This window comes from Brassica napus, unplaced genomic scaffold, assembly GCF_020379485.1.
Source record: "Brassica napus cultivar Da-Ae unplaced genomic scaffold, Da-Ae ScsIHWf_2960;HRSCAF=3746, whole genome shotgun sequence".
In the NCBI taxonomy this organism is placed as follows: Eukaryota; Viridiplantae; Streptophyta; class Magnoliopsida; order Brassicales; family Brassicaceae; genus Brassica; species Brassica napus.
The window spans coordinates 11,928-33,769 of NW_026016208.1; the positions used below are offsets into that span (position 1 = coordinate 11,928).

The window sequence follows — 21,842 nt, forward strand, 5'->3', positions numbered from 1 at the left end:
TAATTTTGATAGCAGTTACCCAGTTTATCCCGGAAGTTCGAAGCCGAGGATAAGGAAGGAAGCTAACTTGCTCGGCTTGTGAAGCTAAAATGAAAGGCTCAAATTTGTTGTATCTTCTCCCAAAATTGACATCCACAACACCAAATTTGTTATACCGAATCCCTCGGTTCACAACAGGATCGAACCATTCACATTTGAAGAGGACGCATTTTAGCTTCAATAACCCCGGAAATTCCACTTCAATAATCTCCTGCAATATCCCGTAAAAGTCTGTTTCACCTTTCACACATATTCCGTAGTTACTCGTTGCCCGATGTCTCCCATACTCGTATGTGTGAAAGGTAAATCCTCGTGTGAAATACATAGGTGATGTGGTGACCTTTGCAACTGGACCTTGAACCAATTCGTGAAACCATACGGGATAATAAGGATCGTCATAATCAACCTGCAAAAAACATATATATATTCTTAAACACTTACTTAATTAATATAATAGTATGAGATATATTACCTGTGATTTTAACCACTTGACAAAGTGCTTATCTTTACGTGTATCCACATCAGTTGCAGATATTCCTGGTATTGCTTCTTCAACTTGAGATACAAACATCCTGCAAATTGAACAAATAATCAAATCATACATAATTAACTTCAATTCATATAATTAACATTCACAAAAATATTTACCTTTCAAAGTAACGGGTCATTGCATCCTCGCAGTTGAGCAGAATATAAGTGTGGGCACTATGTTTATCTTCTTCACATGACCACCATACTTCTTTCGTTTTACCACCAAACCGTCCAATTTCGCAGAAAATGTCAGGAACACCATCAATTGGATATGATGTCGGTACTCCACCATCATCATATCTCCTAGGAACTCTTTTTCTCGTACGAACAGTTGGAACAAAGTAGTATGATGTGAAGTTAGATGTTTCGGCTGTCAAACTCCCCGCAACTATTGAACCTTCTACCTTTGCAAGATTTCTTGCTTTCCCCTTCAAATGTTTCATCTGTCGCTCATACGGATACATCCATCCGTTGTGAACAGGTCCACGAAGCAATGCTTCATACGGTAGGTGGACAACTAGATGCTCCATGACGTCAAAAAATGAAGGAGGAAATATCTTCTCCAGGTTGCACAATATGATCGGAATGTTCTGATGAAGTTGTTCGATGACTTCTTCTTTGAACGTACGTGTGCTAAGATCTCTGAAAAATGCTCCGATGGCTGTATATTTTAAAAGGAATCAAATTAATAACATTTCGTAACATATGTATATATATAAATTTATAATTACCTGCAAGTGCTTCGTGGACATTTGCTGGAAGGAGCTCGGCAAAAGCAAATGGAAGCAGTCGTTGCATAAACACATGACAATCATGACTTTTCATTCCGGAGAACTTTTGACCTCGTTCAATACATCTTGACATATTTGAAACATAACCATCAGGAAACTTAACTTCCGATGCAACCCAGTCAAACAAGGTTGTTTTGGCTGCTGATGACAACCGGAAGATGGGAACAGGAACGTTTCCATTGCTCTTGATATGTAACTCACTTCTTGAGCAAATATCAGGTAAGTCCATCCTTGACTTTTTGTTATCTTTTGTCTTCCCAGGGACGTTAAGTAATGTATTCATGATGTTCTCAAAAAAGTTCTTCTCGATATGCATGACATCCAGATTGTGGCGTAAGAGAAGATCCTTCCAATAAGGTAGCTCCCAAAATATACTCTTCTTATGCCAATTGTGAGATACACCATACCCATCAGGCATATTCCCAGGAACATGCCAATTTCCTCCAACCTTAACTGTTTCCTGAGCTCCGTAATAATCAATGTCCGCTTCGATCTGCTGGCCGGTGAGATATGGAGGAGGACTGTCTCTGACAATTTTTTTGTGTCGAAACAATGTCTTATTTCTTCTGTACGGATGGGCAAGTGGAAGAAAGCGACGATGACAATCAAACCAACAACTCTTCCTACCATTCTTCAGTTGAAAAGCATCCGTGGATCCAAGACAATACGGACAAGATAATCTTCCATGTGTTGTCCAGCCAGACAACATCCCATAAGCAGGGAAATCACTTATCGTCCACATCAGAACTGCTCGCATCGTAAAATTGTTTTTCAAGGAACAATCGTACGTCCTCACCCCTTCTGACCACAATTGCTTTAGCTCTTCTATCAACGGTTGAAGAAAAACATCAAGAGACCGTTTTGGATGCTTCGGCCATGGGATTAATATGGTCAAAAATAGAAATTCTTGTTCCATGCACATATCCGGCGGTAAATTATACGGCGTAAGAATGACTGGCCACAAAGAATATTGTCTACCAGACATTCCAAATGGACTAAATCCATCGGTGCATAACCCAAGATAGACATTCCGAATATTTGTAGCAAAATCTCCGTGTACCTTGTTGAAATGTTTCCACGCTCTTGCGTCTGATGGATGTGCAACCTCACCATCTCTCTGGACATGTTCGGCATGCCACCTCATCGACGCAGCAGTCCTCTCAGATTGATATAATCTTTTCAATCTGTCTGTAATTGGTAGGTACCACATCCTTTGGTACGGTACCCTATTCCTCCCACGGCCTTGCGGTTTGAATCGTGGTTTTTTGCAGAATCGACACTCTTCTAACTTGTCATCTTCCTTCCAGTAGATCATGCAGTTGTCGATGCAAACATCAATCATCTCCGAGGGTAACCCAAGACTATAAACCAATTTCTGAATCTCATAATAAGATTCAGCAGACACGTTGTCTTCTGGCAAATACTCTTTAAACAACTCCGCCCATGCATCCATGCAATTCTCTACAACCAGTGTAGATTGGTTGATTTGCAGCATCTAGCATTTCATAAAACCTTTTTGCATCCAAATTAGGTTCTTCTACATTTCCAGTTCCATCAGCTATTGTTGTAGTTGTTTCTAAAAATGCATCACTAATCATATCTTGAACCCTATCATGATCTACCATCTGCTCCTCTTGATGATAATTATATTCATTATGCACATGATTCGGTTCTTCATTATGATGAGCATCCTCAAAATTAGCATCCTCAAAATTAGCATTACTACTACTAGCTTCATTTCCCCCATAACCCTCTCCATGTTGATACCAAATGCAGTACTGTGGTGTAAATCCTCTGTTTACTAAATGATTCCATACAGTTTCACTACGTGCAAATTTCGAATTCTTGCATTTTGAACAGGGGCAGAACATCTTACCGCTTTCCTGCGTGATCGGTGTACAGCCCGCCTGGTGCATGAATGTCTCTAGCCCGTTCAGAAATGCATTCGTCACTCTCCCGTCGGAATCTTTGTGCAAATACATCCAACTTCGCAACTCGTAAATACTACCGCCACCGACCATTTTTTCTTCTATTTTTTTAAAAAATTTTTTTTTTCCGTTTGGGTCTTGTGAGGAAGAGAGTTGTGTGTTGTGTGTTGTGAGGAAGAGAGCTGTGGGAAATGACATATATATAGAGAAATTTTCGAGTTGGGTAGTTGAAATATAACAACGATTTTACAAGGAAACTTTTACATGGATTTTACATGGTTTTTTTACAACGACTTTACAACGAACTTCGATAAGTTTTTCACCTAAATATAACGGTAACATGATTCGTTGTAATGTCGATGTAAAGTTTTCTTTTCGACGTACATGCGTCGTAATATTACATGGCGTTTACGACGAAATATGGTTTCGTTGGTTTCGTCGTAATTGCGTTGTTAACCCACCATTTACTATTTCTAAGACGACGATAAGGAACCTGTGTCGTTCGTCTGTCTGCCAATTCAGTGGAACGACAAGGAGAAAGTGGACGGAAGTGCAGCTGGTTTGTACTTGAGAGGAACCTTTGACAATGGTCGGAGGTTCCACTCAAGTATAAACCAACTGCACTTCCCTCCACTTTCTCCTTGTCGCTCCACTGAATTGGCAGACAGACGAATGACTCATGTTCCTTATCGTCATCTTCGAAATAGTAATTGGTGGCTGAATGAGGAGCAGAGTCTAAACGCCATCAGGTTCGAGAGGAAGAGAGTTGTGTGTTGTGAGGAAGAGAGTTGTGTGTTGTGAGGAAGAGAGTTGTGGGAAATGACATATATATAGAGAAATATGGTAAGTTTTACATGGATTTTACATGGAAAATTTGCAACGAGTTTACAACAAATTTAGGTAAGTTAAAGCACTTTCAATACACGTTTTCACCTTTATATAACGATAACATGATTCGTTGTAATGTCGATGTAACGTTTACAACTATTTCGCATTCCACGTACTTTTGTCGTAAACTTACATTGACTTTACGACAAAATCCTTTCGTCGTAAATTACCATGGAGTTTACGACGAAATAATGTCTCGTCGTAATTGCGTTGTAAAGTTGATGTAAATTTACGAGGAAATAATTTCGTCGTAAAACGCCGTTGTTACTGCTATGTTTTCTTGTAGTGATCTAACATAGTCTTTTACACATAGTAATATTTTGAATGCATTATTATTCACTTCATTAAGCGAGGAAAAAGTCAAAACAAATAATAATATGAAATGCACATATTTTTGAACTTATATAAATAACCAAACATAAAAAAAATCAAAATGCTACTGGTCGTGATTAAATTAGTGGATATGTTATCCATGTATGTTTTAAAATCTATATATGAACTTACAAAATATATTCAAGGTATTATGTATATTTTCAATACAAACCAAATCCCTATAAAATGAACCATATAATATATACTTATTTGACTCTCACCATTTTCATGTACTTTCTTGAATCTATGTATTTGTTCAAATACATATTTTCTAGAGATTTTTATCATATTTTCAGTATAAATCAAACCCTATACCCTAAACTATATTTCCATAAACTTCTAAACCATATATCCTAAACTTTATTTCATATATTTCTAAACTATAATCTCATTTTATATACATTTACTTTATATGACAAATCAAATAGTTTATTTAGTTTTATGTATTATTATAAACCATGAGAAGTTAATCAACTTTTTGAAAAGTGTTATCAGATATTTCCGGGATTTTATAAGGACAAATCAAATAGTTTATTTAGTTTTATGCATTACTAAAGAGTACGAGAAGTTTAATGATTTTTTTAAAAAAGTGTTATCAGGTTTTTATGGGTTTTACCGGAGGGTAATTGGTGTCGGTTCATATGTTAATTAACAATTTTTTAATTTATCTGATCTTTAATTAACATGTTTTCATTAAATCTGAATTTTGTGGAAACATATCAGTTGGTAAGAACCTTTGATAGAATGCTACATGAAAAACATAAGTCAGTCCATATTATATACATCAAGGGTTTATCGGTTCAACCGCGAGTCTGGATCAGATATAAATCACTCGATATATTTCAATTTGTCTGTTTATTATATGTGTACCCCCAATAAAAAGGAGTTAAATAATTTGTAAAAACATAATGCTTTCTTCGCACCATTTAAATGTAGATGCACTATCAATCCCCAACAGTCGGCTTCGGTTTGGGTATTTGGGTTTTTAGTGTTTTGGTTCTAGAAATTTAGGAGCCATTCATGTATTTACAAAATTTGGTTTGGTTTAATTCAGTTGGGTTATTGAGGTTTTGGTTCGGTTTGGTAGTAAACTTAGGAACCGACTAATATCCAAAAAATGTGGATCCACTTCAGTTCTGCTTCGATTCTGTTTTTTTCAGGTAATTTCAGATTTATAGATAAAATATTAGATCTTTTGGGGTTTTCAGTTTAAATATCAGATCATTCGGTTTTTTGAATAATTCAATTTTTCATGTAATTTGGTTTGTAAATAGTAGTTTGAGGATATTTGGTTATTTGGAAACTACATAACATTATTAATTTTAGGTATATAATTTTTATTTAAAAATTTATGTACGTATTTGGTTTTCAGTTCAGTTTTAGATTTTTGGCTCCATAGATATAGGATATGATCATTTATTTATGAAATGCGTTTCAATTTTGATTTCGTGTATTCGAGTTTGATGTGGTTTAGTTCATGGTTCCATATAAATGTGCCTAGACCTATACACTATTTTATATAGAAATTAATTTAAAATATTTTTTTAATTTGAAAAATAAACCCGTGCTTTTAAGCGCGGGTCAAAATCTAGTATCTATACTATTAAAAAGGAAGGAATCCTAAAAATCTAATATAAACCCTTCATTAGACTAACTTTTTTTTTCTCTTTCCTTATCTTTCTCTAAATATATCATAATAAATGATTTTATTTATCATTTGATTTTTTGCCTTTTAATAAACCTAATTTTAATAGATCCAATATATAAAAGATCCAATATATAATTGAAATCGACCAGTTATGATTTGTGCTCAGTTTGGTTTACTTAATTTCAAAACTAAATATATTTTAACACGTTCTTCTATCTTATGCCATTTACAGACATCGTCACATTATAATATCGAAAACATAAATTCATATATACTGCTATATACCATATAATAAAAACTCATGTGTATTTGTATCATGTGTATTTATATCATACTCTTATTCAAAGTATAAAAGTTTAATAACTTTGAAAGGGAACCATGATCACGATAATAAATTTTTCATTCTCATATCTATTTTATGGTATAACACATTTTGTTCAAATGTGTGATAACATTGTTCTATTTTTTTATGAAAAACTAAATCGTAACTATTTTAATTTCAAAATTCATAAATGTAACTTTAGATAATCACTAAAAATCTTATTAATTAAAATACATAACATAAATACAATGCATTACCTTATATGACAAATCAAATAGTTTATTTAGTTTTATGTACTATTGTAAAATATACGAGAAGTTAAATCAATTTATAAGAACATATTAAGTTTTTTTTTTCTGGGTTTTGACCGGGTCAGCCAGTGTCGGTTCTCGGTTTAGTGGAATTTTATTGGGTTTTATCATAAATTTAATCAATAAATTTTCATAAATCTGAATTTTGTGAAAATATATCAGTTGGTAGAACATCTAATAGAATTCTATATAAAGAACATAAGCATATCCGAATTATATTGGATTTACCGGTTTGACCGCGGGCCTAGATCGGATCTGAGAACATTGCTTATATTTTGAATAAAAATTATTTGGATAATTTTTTTTGGTAATTTTGTTTATAAATAGTTTTTTTTAATATTTGGTTATTTAGAAATTAAATATAATATATTTGTAGGTAAATAATTTATATTTTAAAACTTCAGATACTCATTCTGTTCTCGGTTCAATTTCAATGTTTTGTTCCATAGATATAGGATCTGATCGGTTATTCATGAAATTCGGTTCATTTTTTATTTCATTTTTTCAGTTTGGTTCCTCGACTCCGAATAAGTATTCCCAGACTTATATACTATCTTATACTCCTTCTGTTTCATTTTAATTGTCGAGGTTTATGCACACAGATTATTAAAAAATATGATTTTGTATATTTCTAAAATAAAAACATAATTACATATACACCTAAATATATTTCAACCAATAGAAAAATAAACATAAAAATTTTGTTAATAAATTTTGCATTGAAATTCTAAAATGAGACTTATTTTGAAACAAAAATTTTACTCTAGAACGACAATTAAATTGAAAAAAGGGAATATAGCATTCATTTTAATTTTTTTATTTAAGTCCAAAAATAAAACCTCGCTTTCTAAGCGCGGATCAAAATCTAGTTTCTTGTTAAATTTGAAAAAAACATACATTTTTTCACTCCTACTATTTTATTTCGAGTTTTTCTTAGGTTCAGTCCCAAAGGTGTCTGTAAGTTTACCGGCCAATTATAATTTGCCACTTCACATTCATTTTTTGAAAATAAGAAGAAAAATAGTAACTATCGCCAAAAAAAAAAGAAAAAAAATGTCGTTAAGGCCATTGGGTTATTGTAATTTTTGTTTTGTGAATCCTCTTGAACTTAGATAAGAGGAACCAGCTCCCAAGTAATCTTTAGGTAATGAATGTTATGAGTAGAACAACAAAAACGCATGGCGGAACAGAAATCAGGGTACCATTCATCTCTAATAACTATCCAAAACAATGTGATTTAAAATTTAAAAAATAATAAAAAATAAACAGGGAGTGCGTTTTAAAATACGTACCTGAACCACAAAAGTAGGAAAATAGGTGTGGTTTGTTAAGTGGTTGAGTGGTTTAATTTTTTTTTTCTTCTTTCAGAAATTTTCTACGTATATAAATAGATATGAAAGAGGAAAATTTGCAGACACAACTTCAAAGCAACGAGCAAAGGTATGTCAATATATCTGGGGTTTTCTTTATTTCAGTTTATTTTTTTATTTAATTTCACGAACACTTTTTTTGTCATTTCATTTTGTTTTTGCAGGTGCACCTTGAAATCACATTTGAATTTTGGAAAGGTACACCCATGAATCTTAAACGTATTTCAATTTTTTCACATTTTTAGTTTATAAATATTAATAATTAAGGTTAAAATATATATTTTAATCTTATTTTCATATATGAAACAAAAAACTGTTATTTAAAAAATATAATAATACAATATAAACTACTATATATTTATATATCAAAACTTAATTATTTAAGCTAAATTATTATAGAAATTTTTTAATTGCGTAAAATATATTATATTAATTTTTAATGTTAATTTTCTAGTTGGTGGTTGTTTTCTCAAAGTACTTTTTTAAAACATTTATATTAAGTTCATCAATTTCTACATTGGAAGCAATTGAATTGCTTACACCATTTCAAGTTTGTGCGCATGATTTTTTTTTTCATTTCAAATTTTTCTTTTTAGATTTAATTTTCATTAACTTAATATTTGTATAAAATATATTTAGTCTAATTTTTGTTTATAAAACTGAAAAGAAATATAAAATATATGGAATATACGTAATATAAATTGGACCATTTGAAAGTACGTGTGTAAGAAAATTTGTTCATTTCAGTTTTTTTTTCATTTCATTTTTTTAACTTATTAAATATAAATAGTTCTATTAAAAATATATTTAATATAATTTGCATTTATAAAAATAGAATATTATTATTTTTAGAAATATAAATATATGCAATATACATAATATAAACTAATATATATGTAAAGATTTATTTATTGAAGTTAAAAATGTAAGAACAATTTTAGTTGTGTAGAATATATAATGCAAATTAATGATAATTTTTGTTATTAATTATATTTTTATTGTTTAACAAACCCTAGATTCTTATGTGTTAAGAGAACTATATATGTTTATGAGTTAATTTATCATAAGAAGTATTGTTAAAAACATGATAGTGTTTACATAAAAATATTTTTTATTGTAGATAATGCTTGATAAGTAACCATATTGAAACACATAATTTTAAAATAAAAATAAAATAAAATATAGATTCTAATACTAATACAATTAGGATAAACAAAATGATTATGTAATTATGATTTAGTTTTTAAAATTTTTACTAATAGTTTTGTATAATAATGCAGAATGCCATCTAATCATCGAGGCAGTGCAAGTTCTTCCAGACAAAGAGGCCGAAATGTTTCTAATGAAACTAGAACAAGAGTAAGTTTTTGTTCTAAATATTATTAATTTTATATATGCAAAAATAATAGCTAAAACATATATATTATAATTTATAGAGCACAGACAGATTCAAATGGACATATGAACAAGAGAAAAAACTCATTGAATTGTTTGATCATGCAATCTCTATGAACAAGTATACTCTGACTCATGGCAGAGATTATATCATTGAACAATTCAATCTTGCATTTAACATGAATATAACTTACGGGTTTTTCAAAAATAAGCTCGACGAGTTCAAAAAATCATACAAGATGTTGAAGTTTCTGATGAAATCCACCGGTATTTCGCTTGATCCTGATATGTATCATTAAACATCATGGCAATATGTGACTTCAATATGTTATTCACTTATATTTGGAATGAAGCTCCAAGATTATGTCACGACACAGCTGTTCTAACCATGGCAAAAGAAAGTGATTCTGAGTTTCCTATGCCTCCACTTAACAAGTAATTTCTTGTCGATTCCGGCTATCCCAATAAACAAGGGTTTCTAGCTCCCTATAGGTCATCACATAATAGAGTTGTGAGGTATTATATGTCACAATTTAACTATGGTCCCCCTCCAAGAAATAAAGAAGAACTCTTCAATCGGCATCATGCTTCTTTACGTTCCGTAATCCAGAGGACTTTTGGGGTTTGGAAGAAAAAATGGATGATTCTTTCTGATTTTCCAAGATATGATATTGATATATAAAAAAGAGTGATAATGACTACTATGGGACTACATAATTTTATCAAAATTTTAAATTTTGCAGATGCAGATTTTGCTGAAGTGATGATAGAGACGGGAATAAACGACACAAACTCGGAGAACAATTTAGACGACACGGAAGCATTAACTGCTACAAATGCAATAGATGGATAATATATGGCTCGAATAAGGGATGATATTGCAAATATGTTGTGGGAAAATTTAAATTCTTGATTGTATATTTGTCTATGTGGTGTAATAAGAAGAATTTAAATTTTATATATTTATTAATAATAATTATATATTTTGTTTTATTAAAATATATTTAAATTTAAATTTTATCCGCACCACTTATTCTACTTTTATCATTCCACTCTTGTTTCTGTACCGCACTTGCTTTTTGTTACCATTCACATTTTATTTTGTACCGCTTTTTTTGTTTAACCGCTAATAATCCGCAGTTTAAAAAACCCAGTCTTGATTGCAGATGCAGATTTTGCTGAAGTGATGATAGAGACGGGAATAAACGACACAAACTCGGAGAACAATTTAGACGACACGGAAGCATTAACTGCTACAAATGCAATAGATGGATAATATATGGCTCGAATAAGGGATGATATTGCAAATATGTTGTGGGAAAATTTAAATTCTTGATTGTATATTTGTCTATGTGGTGTAATAAGAAGAATTTAAATTTTATATATTTATTAATAATAATTATATATTTTGTTTTATTAAAATATATTTAAATTTAAATTTTATCTGCACCACTTATTCTACTTTTATCATTCCACTCTTGTTTCTGTACCGCACTTGCTTTTTGTTACCATTCACATTTTATTTTGTACCGCTTTTTTTGTTTAACCGCTAATAATCCGCAGTTTAAAAAACCGCAGTCAAACCGTACCGCACTATCCAATCCGCTTGTCCCGCACCGCTCAATCCGCTGTTACCATTCAAAGCCTTTAGTGTGATACACGGTTCGATCTACATTTTGCATCGGTAAGTTGCACTACTCTTTTATCATTTTTTTCAATTTTTTTAGTTGATGTTTTTGGATCACGTCAAGTCGTTAAAGAGACATAATTAACATCAATTTTTATTATTGTTTGTTATATATCTCACCATAAAGTCGTAAGTTTAGAGTTCTCAGATTTTGTAAATGGATTCGGCAAATATGATTTTGATTTCAGTTCTAACAGATACGACCTTGGATCCGTAGGTTATGTTTCTCTGGTTTGCATATTCTTCATTTCCTCTTCTTTATTATTTATCCTGGTTTGGTTATAGAATTTTATATTAATTTGATGTTATGTGTTTTTCAATATATTGTTTATTTAGGTTAAGTCTATTCTTTAATTGAAAGATGTGGTTGGCTCAAGAAAACATAGTAAATACAGTAATTTTAAGGTTACATCTGTTTTATAATATAAATATTAAAATATTAAAATGGTTATTGCAGATTGCAATGGAGAATAATCAATTAAGTGGTAAAAAACTGTTTTTGGTGGTTAGTGTTGATCTAACTTACAAGTCTCAGGTGATTCGACTTGATAAATCAAAAGTCGGTTGAGTTTTTTCTGAGAAAGATGCACGACACTTCACTCAGTGAATTTGAGGAAGCATATAAAATAGCCAACAAAGAGGACAACTTGAAACTCAAAATGTTGATACTTTAGAAACAAAGAAAAAAAGAGAATGAGAAGAATGATGAACTTTGTATTGGAATGTAGTTTAGTTATGAAGAGACTGCGCATATAGCTTATAGTAAGTATGCATGCAATCATAGTTTCAACGTTAGGAAACAAGGTCGAAAAGAAAAGAAGATAAAAAGGTAGCAATCATAGTATTTTTCTTATTTAAAAAAAAAAATTGAATATTATATAACAAATTATAATTGACTGGTGATTCCCAAAAAAAAATTCTTTTATTTCTATAAGTTCATTTTCTGTATGTTTTTTGTTGGTCTAGTGGAAACCTTTGTGATTTTGTTGTTTCACTTTTTTTTTTTTCCTTATTGTTTTGGAAAATAAAAAGAGAAAACAAAAGAAAAGCGGATACAAGAGCTCTCTCTCTGCTCTTTAGAGAGAGGAAATTTTCTCTTTTCTTCTTATCTATAAAAAATCTTTCAGAGGAAAGAGATGAAATTTAGAGAGAGAGATAGTTCTTCATCTTTTGTCGGAAGGAATCAACGGGACGGTTGATGAGTATCTTCATTGATTCACCGGATTCTCATCGGCTCATGACTCCCGGTTGTCGGACTTCGACTCTGGAAACTGGCGGCTTGTTTAGCACCATGTTTGTCGGCACCATCACTAGCAAATCATCGTGGCTCTCTGATGATTTTTTCTAGTTCTTACCGGATTTATATTTGAGTTTGTCTGTTTATTTCTTTTCTTTTCTTTTCTTTTCTTTTAATTTGATTTTGATTCTCTGTTTTCTTTTTAATTTCAATTGTGTTACGTTTATCAATTTACATAGCTTTATCCTTATTCCCCTTTTATGGGTTCTTCATCTTCAGGCTTATTTCTATCATTAAAGATGATCTGAATTAGATGGATTTAAGCTATCTCTAATGTTATCATGTTCATGATACAACTGGATTCAAGCTTTGCATCGATGGTTCGGCTATGGCTCAACCGTTCTGGAATTTGTTATCCAATTCGCCTTGGTCCCTGTCGATTTCCAGGAATATCATAGTGTCGGCAGCCGGTGGAGGAAGAAAAATGTCACATATGCTGTGTGTCTTTACTTTCGTAACAGTGGACATGATGTAGTTTTGAACTTTGTCTTTTTTTCTTTTTAGGTTTTTATAGTTTGGGCTTTTTATGCCTCTTTTGTGAATGTGTGTTTAATTTAGCTCTTCATGGGCCATTTAATAAAACGAGATGCCGAAAAAAAAAATCTGTCTTTCCAATTTCTCCTAGCCTATTATAGAGTGAAAGGATCTGTCGTCATTTCCTCATTTTCATTCCAGAATCTTCTTATCAAACCATGGCACAAAATCTGGTCGGCTTAACCGAGAAACTAAGCTTGTCTTCGAACAAGATTGTTAATAGAGTGTGTATATACTTAGTTATAAGTTAATGACGTGTAGTCAGCTCAGTTAGCTTATCTTAATCATACATGTATATAAGGGAACACATGTACATTCATTAAAGTTAATGAAGATATTTTACATTTCATCTATTATGGTATCAGAGCGGTGAGCAAAACGCTCCACCGTAACCGTATCTTCATTCCGTCGTAACTGAATCTCCGATCTTCGTTTTTCCGATCAATCTTCACCTTCATCATCATTGATTCCGATCTCTGGAATCTCCATCGCTTCCGCACTCATCATCTTCCATCACATCTCTTCGAGCTCTCTCGTCTTCCTGCATAACTCCGATCAGTCTTCTCCAGCTCCGGTTATATTCATATCGAAGCTCCGATTGATCATCCATGGGGAAACGAAAGTGTAACTCGAAGTATCGCACCTCCACTCCATCTCAGGCTGAGGATGACCTCACTTCTCCTCGTAACAATCATCGCAACGCAGATCTCTCTCCCGAAGGCTCTGGATCTTCGAATCGAGCTGCTGATCTTCGTCCTCTCAATCCAGCTCCGGCTCAATCTCGTCCTTTTGAGGTATCGGATTCTCCCGATAATCTTCATAGTCCGTATCACTTGCTGAACTCAGATCATCCTGGTTTAGTCCTTGTATCGGAATCTTTAGACGGATCTAACTATGGAACTTGGATTGTTGCGATGACCACTAGTTTAGAAGCTAAGAACAAACTCGGATTTGTTGATGGCTCAATCCCTAAACCGGAACTATCAGATCCATACTACAAGATCTGGTGTAGAATCAATAGTATGCTGAAATCTTGGTTGCTCAACAGCGTTACTAAGAAGATTTACACTAGCATCTTGTACTTCTCTATGGCTGCTGATATGTGGAAGGATCTTCATACTCGCTTTCACAAGTCTAATCTCCCTAGATTGTACAAGCTTCGTCACCAACTCCTCTCTGCGTCAAGGTACTATGGATTTATCCTCTTATCATACTCAGACGCAGACGTATTGGGAAGAATTGTCCAGTATTCAAGCTCCTGCGACTACAGTTGAAGAGCTATTGGCTCAGAGGGAAACAAATCGAGTTATTGACTTCCTCATGGGGCTTAATGAAAGCTATGATCATGTTCGAAGTCAGATTCTCATGAAGAAAACTTTGCCATCTCTCTCTGAAGTTTTTAATATTCTGGACAATGAAGATTCTCAACGCTCTGCTCGCATTTCTCCTTCAAGTGGTGTTGAGTTATCAGCTTTTCAAGTCTCAGGCAATCAAGGAAACTCTCAGTATCAGAAAGGAAGACCTGTTTGTACTCACTGTGGTGCTTTTGGACACGTTGTGGATCGTTGCTATAAGAAGCACGGTTTCCCTCCTGGTTTCAAATCAAAGTTTCAGAAGCCACACAACGGTCAGCAAACTGCATCTGCGAACATGGTTGCTATTCCCGATACATCTGAGATGATTTCTCAATCTCAGCAGTCTGTGACTCCTGTTGGAAGCCAGATAAATGCTACTTCTCCCGTTGCTCTCACTCCAGATCAGATGCAACAGTTCATTGCCTTCTTTAGTACTCAACTTCACAATCACAGCATTACTCCACACACCCCTTCGCAAGAGGGTTTCGTTGCCTCCACTTCAGCTGTATCATCAACTCCAAAAGAGTCTGGTACATTCCTTTCTCTTTATCAACCTACTCCTTTTTGCATGTCTTTCGTGCTTGCCTCTGGAGATGCTCCACTTCCTGATGACTCTTGGATAATCGATTCAGGCGCAACTCATCATGTTTCACATTCATCCTCTCTTTTTTCCCAACTAACTCCCCTTTCTGACACTTTTGTCACTCTTCCTTCTGGACGATCAGAGAGCATTGTTGGTATAGGTTCTGTTTGCTTGAGTGATAATGTGATTTTAAAGAATGTGTTGTTTGTGCCTGCTTTTCGTTTTAATCTTTTGAGTGTGAGTTCTTTCACTTCTGAAGTTGAATCAATGATTAGCTTTACTTCTACTTCATGCTTCATACAGGATCTTACACGGGAATTGATGATTGGCAAGGGTAGACGCATCTCAAATCTATATGTCTTGGAGTCTGGTTCTTTAATTTCTGCTCATACTTTCTCAGGTAACAATAAGATAGCTTGTTCAGTCACTGTTGATATTGAAACTTGGCATGCTCGCCTAGGTCATCCTGCTTTTCCTAAAATTGATTCATTGTCTAGTCTTTTACATTTGAAAAACACAAAATCTAAAGAAAATCATCATTGTCATGTTTGTCATTTAGCTAAACAAAAACGTTTAATGTTTCCTGTCTCTAATACAACCAGTGTTGCTCCATTTGATCTATTGCATATTGATGTTTGGGGTCCGTTCTCTGTTCCCACTTCTGAAGGTTTTCGATATTTTTTAACCATCGTTGATGATCACAGTAGAGCAACTTGGGTCTATCTCATGAAATTGAAATCTGATGTCTTGTTTGTGTTTCCAAATTTCCTAACCATGATTGAAAACCAATATTCAACTAGAGTCAAGTCTGTTAGGTCTGACAATGCTCCTGAACTTTCTTTCACTGATCTCTACAAACAAAAGGGTATTGTTTCTTTCCATTCTTGTCCAGAAACACCTGAACAAAACTCGGTTGTAGAGAGAAAACATCAGCACATTCTCAATGTTGCTAGAGCTTTAATGTTTCAATCTCATATTCCTCTTCCTTTTTGGGGAGATTGCATTCTTACTGCAGTCTTTCTCATAAATCGCCTTCCTTATCCTAATCTTGATCACAAATCTCCTTATCAAATCCTTACCTCAAAAATCCCTACTTATGATCATTTGAAAACCTTTGGATGTCTTTGCTATAAGAGTACCTCTTCTAAATCTCGTACCAAATTTGATCCTCGTGCTAAAGCTTGCGTCTTTATTGGTTATCCATCGGGTGTCAAAGGTTATAAACTTCTCGACCTTGAATCTAACAGCATCTCCATTTCAAGACATGTTCTGTTTCATGAAACTATCTTTCCTTTTGCTGGTTCTTCTCTTTCCGATACAGCAAAAGCTTTCTTCAAATGTCCTGATAAACATGATGTTGATTTACCTTTCGTAACAACATCGTCTGATGAACCATCAATGTCATCATCTGATGTTAACGTGCCTTTAGCAGTTACATCTTCCCGTACCCGTAGAACTCCTATCTACTTACAGGACTATCACTGCAATTTCACTTCTCTTTATCCTCTCTCTCGTTTTCTCACTTACAATAAATTCTCTTCACTTCATTATGCTTTTATCAACTCCATTCTTCTTTGTTCTGAACCTTTAAACTTTTCGGAGGCAAAGAAATCGAAGGAGTGGTGTAATGCTGTGGATGCGGAGTTTAGTTCTTTAGAGGATCTTGATACTTGGGAAGTTTGCAGTTTACCTGAAGGAAAGCGTCCTGTGGGGTGTAAATGGGTTTTCAAACTCAAACTACATGCTGATGGTACTGTTGAAAGGCATAAGGGTCGTCTTGTGGCTAAAGGCTACACACAGAAAGAGGGTATTGACTATGTTGAAACGTTCTCTCCGGTTGCTAAAATGGTAACCGTAAAGATGATCTTAGCTCTTGCTGCAAAGAAGAAATGGATTCTTCATCAACTAGACATCTCTAATGCTTTCTTAAATGGTGATCTCAATGAAGAAATATATATGGATTTGCCTCCTGGTTATGCTGAACGCAAAGAGAACAATCTTCCACCTAATGCTGTCTTACGTTTGAAGAAGTCTATCTATGGCCTTAAACAAGCATCTAGGCAATGGTTTGAAAAGTTCTCTTCGGCAATTCTCTCTTTGGGGTTTGAGAAAATCAATGGCGATCACACATTGTTTCTTTCTACTTCTTCTCGAGGCATCATCATTCTCTTGGTCTATGTTGATGATATTCTCATTGCAAGTGACAATGAAGCTGCTGTTTCTTGGTTTGTTGCTGAACTACGAAGTTACTTCAAACTTCGTGATTTGGGAGTTCTCAAATACTTCCTTGGTCTTGAAATAGCACGCTCCACTTCGGGTATCTCCATTTGTCAACATAAATATGTTCTTGAGCTTCTCACTGATGCAGGCTTGCTTGGCTGTCGTCCTTCCTCTGTTCCTATGGATCCGAGTGTCAAGCTCTCTGCTGAAGTTGGTGAACTTTTACCAAGCGCTGAACCTTATCGAAGACTCATTGGAAAGTTGATGTATTTGACAACAACCCGTCCTGATATCTCTTTTGCCGTAAACAGGTTGTGTCAATTCTCATCTACTCCTCGTAAACCACACCTCTACGCGGCTCACAAGGTTTTACACTATCTCAAAGGCTCCATTGGTCAAGGTTTATTCTTCCCTGCTGATGATCAATTTCAACTCAAAGCCTTTTGTGACGCTGATTGGTCTAACTGTCCTGATACAAGACGAAGTGTGACTGGTTCGTGCATCTTCATTGGTAACTCTCTTATTGCCTGGAAGTCTAAGAAACAGGACGTTGTTTCTCATTCTTCTGCTGAGGCTGAGTATCGTGCGATGTCTGCAACATCTAAAGATATTCTCTGGTTATCACGCATGCTTGCTGAGCTTGGTTGTCCATCTCCGAGCACTCCAGTGCTGTATTGTGACAGTACTGCGGCTTTACACATTGCCAAGAACCCCGTATTTCACGAACGCACCAAACACATTGAGCGTGAGTGTCATGCTATTCGAGAGCGTATCATTGCGGGTCAGCTGAAGACTCTACACGTTCGTTCTGAAAATCAGTTGGCTGATGCTTTGACAAAACCTCTCTATCCTATGGTGTTTAACAGGTTAATGTCCAAGATGGGTCTTCACAATGTTATGACGCCATCTTGAGGGGGCCTAATAGAGTGTGTATATACTTAGTTATAAGTTAATGACGTGTAGTCAGCTCAGTTAGCTTATCTTAATCATACATGTATATAAGGGAACACATGTACATTCATTAAAGTTAATGAAGATATTTTACATTTCATCTATTAATTGTGTTGACCAGCTCCGACGGCGATTCTTTCGAGATCGACGAAGCAGTAGCTCGCGAATCCCACACCATAGCTGAAATGCTCGACGCCGGGTGTGCCGGAGAAATCCCGCTTCAGAACGTCACCGGGAAAATCCTCGACAAAGTGATCGACTACTGCAAGACCCACGTCGAAGCTGGTCTGATTTTTGAAGAAGACGAAGAGGCGAAGAAGAAACTCAAGATTTGGAAAGCGGAGTTCATGAGAGTAGATCTGGAAACCATCTCCGAGCTCATCCTGGCTGCTAACTATCTCAACCTCCCAGGCCTTCTCGATCTTTCATGTCAGACACTTGCAGATTACATTAAAGACAAAACACCAGAGGATGTTCGCGAGATCTTCAACATTCAGAACGATTTCACGCCCGAAGAAGAAGCAGCTGTTCGCAAGGAGAACGTATGGGCTTTTGAATGATTCTAATTAATAATTTCTTAGATCTGTCTACTTCGTCAAACCATAGTGTGTTGGCCTCTTTAGTTTTCAATGCTTTATCTCCAGGCAAATTCTCCGCAACAGTGGAGGTTTTCTTTTAATAAAAAAAGAAGGTAATATGGACCAAGGCACGATCACTCAATGTTGAGATAATGCTGTTTTCTCACATAAAGCACAAACCGGCAATGTTAAAGTTTTTAGCTCTTCAAAAAGAGCACAACGTTGGAACTTTAACTCAAAACAGGTCTTTGGCATTTACCATAATCAGGCTTGACCTTCAGGCTTCTTATCCTCCCCAGCTTCATTAGTAGAAGAAGCTCCATTAGACACTTTCTCCTCAGGAGGCTGAACCTGTTCATTCTCAGGGAGAGGCTCTTCCACATAATCATTCTCAAAAGCATCAGCCGGAACCTCGCAAATCCTAACTTGAGGCTTCGATGGATCCTTCACCAAAACATACTTTCCTTCACTCAGCTTCATACACAGATCAAGAATCGATAATATCACATTGTTAATATGATCACGAGGTTGAGCCCTAGAAACGTAACCGATCTTCATCATATCCGCATTAGCCAAAACAGCCTGTGCAGTCCATTTGGCTAACTTATTACCATTGTTCTTCAACTCATTAGCTAAAACCGCACCGCTCTAAGTTACAAGCTTCGTTCTCCAGTCAATGCCATAGTATTTCGGATCAAAGTCGTTTAAGAGCATTCAAATGGTGTGATCGGTTGAAATTATAATAACATTTTCCAAAAGTTTTTAAAGATGCTTCCAATGGTAAAGACGGATAATCATGGAAACAGAACAGTTTTTGACAATCGAGCAGGAGAAAGCAAGGTAACCCGTTTATGCATCCCACTACAAGTATCACCTGTTGAGAGTTACTTTTGCGCTGTTTAGACTTGCATGGCTCTAGGGAACTTAGCTTGGGTTGGGTTCACATACAGCTACATAACTATGGAATCGCAGATCAGCATTATTGGTTGGTGAAACACTACTGACATTAACACATATTAGTAATTTCACTGCGTACATTAACAAGTTGTGTAACCTAGCGATCTTCTCGAGGCGTATGGATAGAATCCTTAAAGCTAAATCTCTGTTCGAGGATATACGGCTGTCTCTAGGGAAAACAACGGAAAGATGAACCGTTTTACACGTCTTTTGATCCAATTTTACCGAGATGTTATCATAATCCAGAAGACTTTATGAGAAGCAACTCTTCAAATAACTTCTCTTCGAGCTATTCTTATGCAAGTTTGATGAAGGAAAAGTAGGAACTAGTTGGAACTGGTAATTAATCAGCGAACATGATATACAGACCCCGGGAGTAACAATAAAGCACCAAACTTGAAAGAAAAAAAGCAATAATATTTTTCACTTGACAAAAACAATAAAGCAATACGCGCAAACGTTTTAACAATCCAGAACGAGTTTGTGTTTCAAGGACAAAAGCAAACATAAACTGGAAGGAAAAAAAAAAGGAGATACTTAAAAGAAGAAACCCAGAGAGAAGAACGCGACTGCAACTTACACAGCTTATGAATCAGACGAAGGCATTGAACAGCATCTCAAGCCTCATCGTACTCCTCTTCTTCCTCCTCCTCGTACTCCTCTTCACCGGCTGTAGCATCCTGGTACTGCTGATACTCTGCAACAAGATCATTCATGTTACTCTCTGCTTCCGTGAACTCCATCTCGTCCATGCCTTCTCCTGTGTACCAATGAAGGAAAGCCTTTCTCCTGAACATAGCTGTGAACTGTTCGCTCACACGCCTGAACATCTCCTGTATCGAGGTTGAGTTCCCGATGAAAGTCGACGCCATTTTCAAACCCGTTGGTGCAATGTCACAGACGCTGGACTTGACGTTGTTCGGGATCCATTCAACAAAGTAGGATGAGTTTTTGTTCTGGATGTTCATCATCTGCTCATCGACCTCCTTAGTGCTCAGCTTCCCACGGAACACAGCGGACGCAGTTAGGTAACGTCCGTGACGAGGGTCAGCGGCGCACATCATGTTCTTGGCATCCCACATCTGCTGGGTCAGTTCAGGGACACTCAAGGCACTGTACTGTTGCGACCCTCTTGACGTCAACGGAGCAAAACCAACCATGAAGAAGTGGAGCCTCGGGAAAGGGATCAGGTTCACAGCAAGCTTCCTAAGGTCGGAGTTGAGTTGACCAGGGAAACGAAGGCAGCATGTGACACCACTCATCGTAGCCGAGATGAGGTGGTTAAGGTCACCAACTAATAACGAATCACAAAGTCAGTTGACTCATTACAAGAATCTGTATAATAATAATTATAGAATTGACTCACAAGTGGGATTAGCAAGCTTGAGGGTACGGAAGCAGATATCGTAGAGAGCCTCATTGTCCAAAACCATACACTCGTCAGCGTTTTCAACAAGCTGATGCACAGAGAGAGTTGCATTGTACGGCTCAACAACAGTGTCAGAGACCTTAGGGGAAGGAAACACAGAGAAGGTCATCATCATACGGTCAGGATACTCCTCTCTTATCTTAGAGATGAGAAGCGTCCCCATGCCAGATCCAGTTCCTCCACCCAACGAGTGACAAACCTGGAAACCTATTATACCAAAGAGCCTTCTCAAGATCTAGATCGAGATTCAAAACCAAATGAGATATATTCTCACCTTGTAGACAATCGCTGTTCTCAGCTTCCTTCCTCACAACGTCGAGCACGGAATCGATCAACTCCGCGCCCTCCGTGTAGTGACCTTTCGCCCAGTTGTTCCCGGCCCCGGACTGCCCAAACACGAAGTTATCGGGACGGAAGATCTGACCGTACGGTCCAGATCTGAGCGAATCCATGGTGCCAGGCTCCAGATCCATGAGAACGGCGCGTGGAACGTACTTCCCCCCGCTCGCCTCGTTGAAATACACATCGATGCGTTCCAGCTGGAGAGGAGAGTCGCCGACGTATTGCCCGGTGTGATCGATGCCGTGCTCGCCGCAGATCACTTCCCAGAACTTGGCACCGATCTGGTTTCCACATTGACCGCCTTGGATATGGAG

The 21,842-nt window shown here is 35.8% G+C and overlaps 2 protein-coding genes across 2 annotated transcripts; one reads left to right on the top strand and one right to left on the bottom strand.

Moving 5' to 3' along the window:
- Positions 1-13,123: 13,123 nt before the first annotated feature.
- Positions 13,124-18,927, top strand: LOC125602735 (SKP1-like protein 18). The gene is made up of 2 exons (XM_048774189.1): positions 13,124-13,325; positions 18,330-18,927. Exons 1-2 carry the CDS (start codon positions 13,272-13,274, stop codon positions 18,780-18,782), a joined length of 507 nt encoding a protein of 168 aa, XP_048630146.1. The 5' UTR covers positions 13,124-13,271; the 3' UTR covers positions 18,783-18,927.
- A 1,157-nt stretch (positions 18,928-20,084) lies between these two features.
- LOC125602734 (tubulin beta-4 chain-like) lies at positions 20,085-21,836 on the bottom strand. The gene is made up of 3 exons (XM_048774188.1): positions 21,461-21,836; positions 21,124-21,393; positions 20,085-21,051 (listed from the first exon to the last, which is right to left on the bottom strand). Exons 1-3 carry the CDS (start codon positions 21,657-21,659, stop codon positions 20,375-20,377), a joined length of 1,146 nt encoding a protein of 381 aa, XP_048630145.1. The 5' UTR covers positions 21,660-21,836; the 3' UTR covers positions 20,085-20,374.
- Positions 21,837-21,842: the final 6 nt, after the last annotated feature.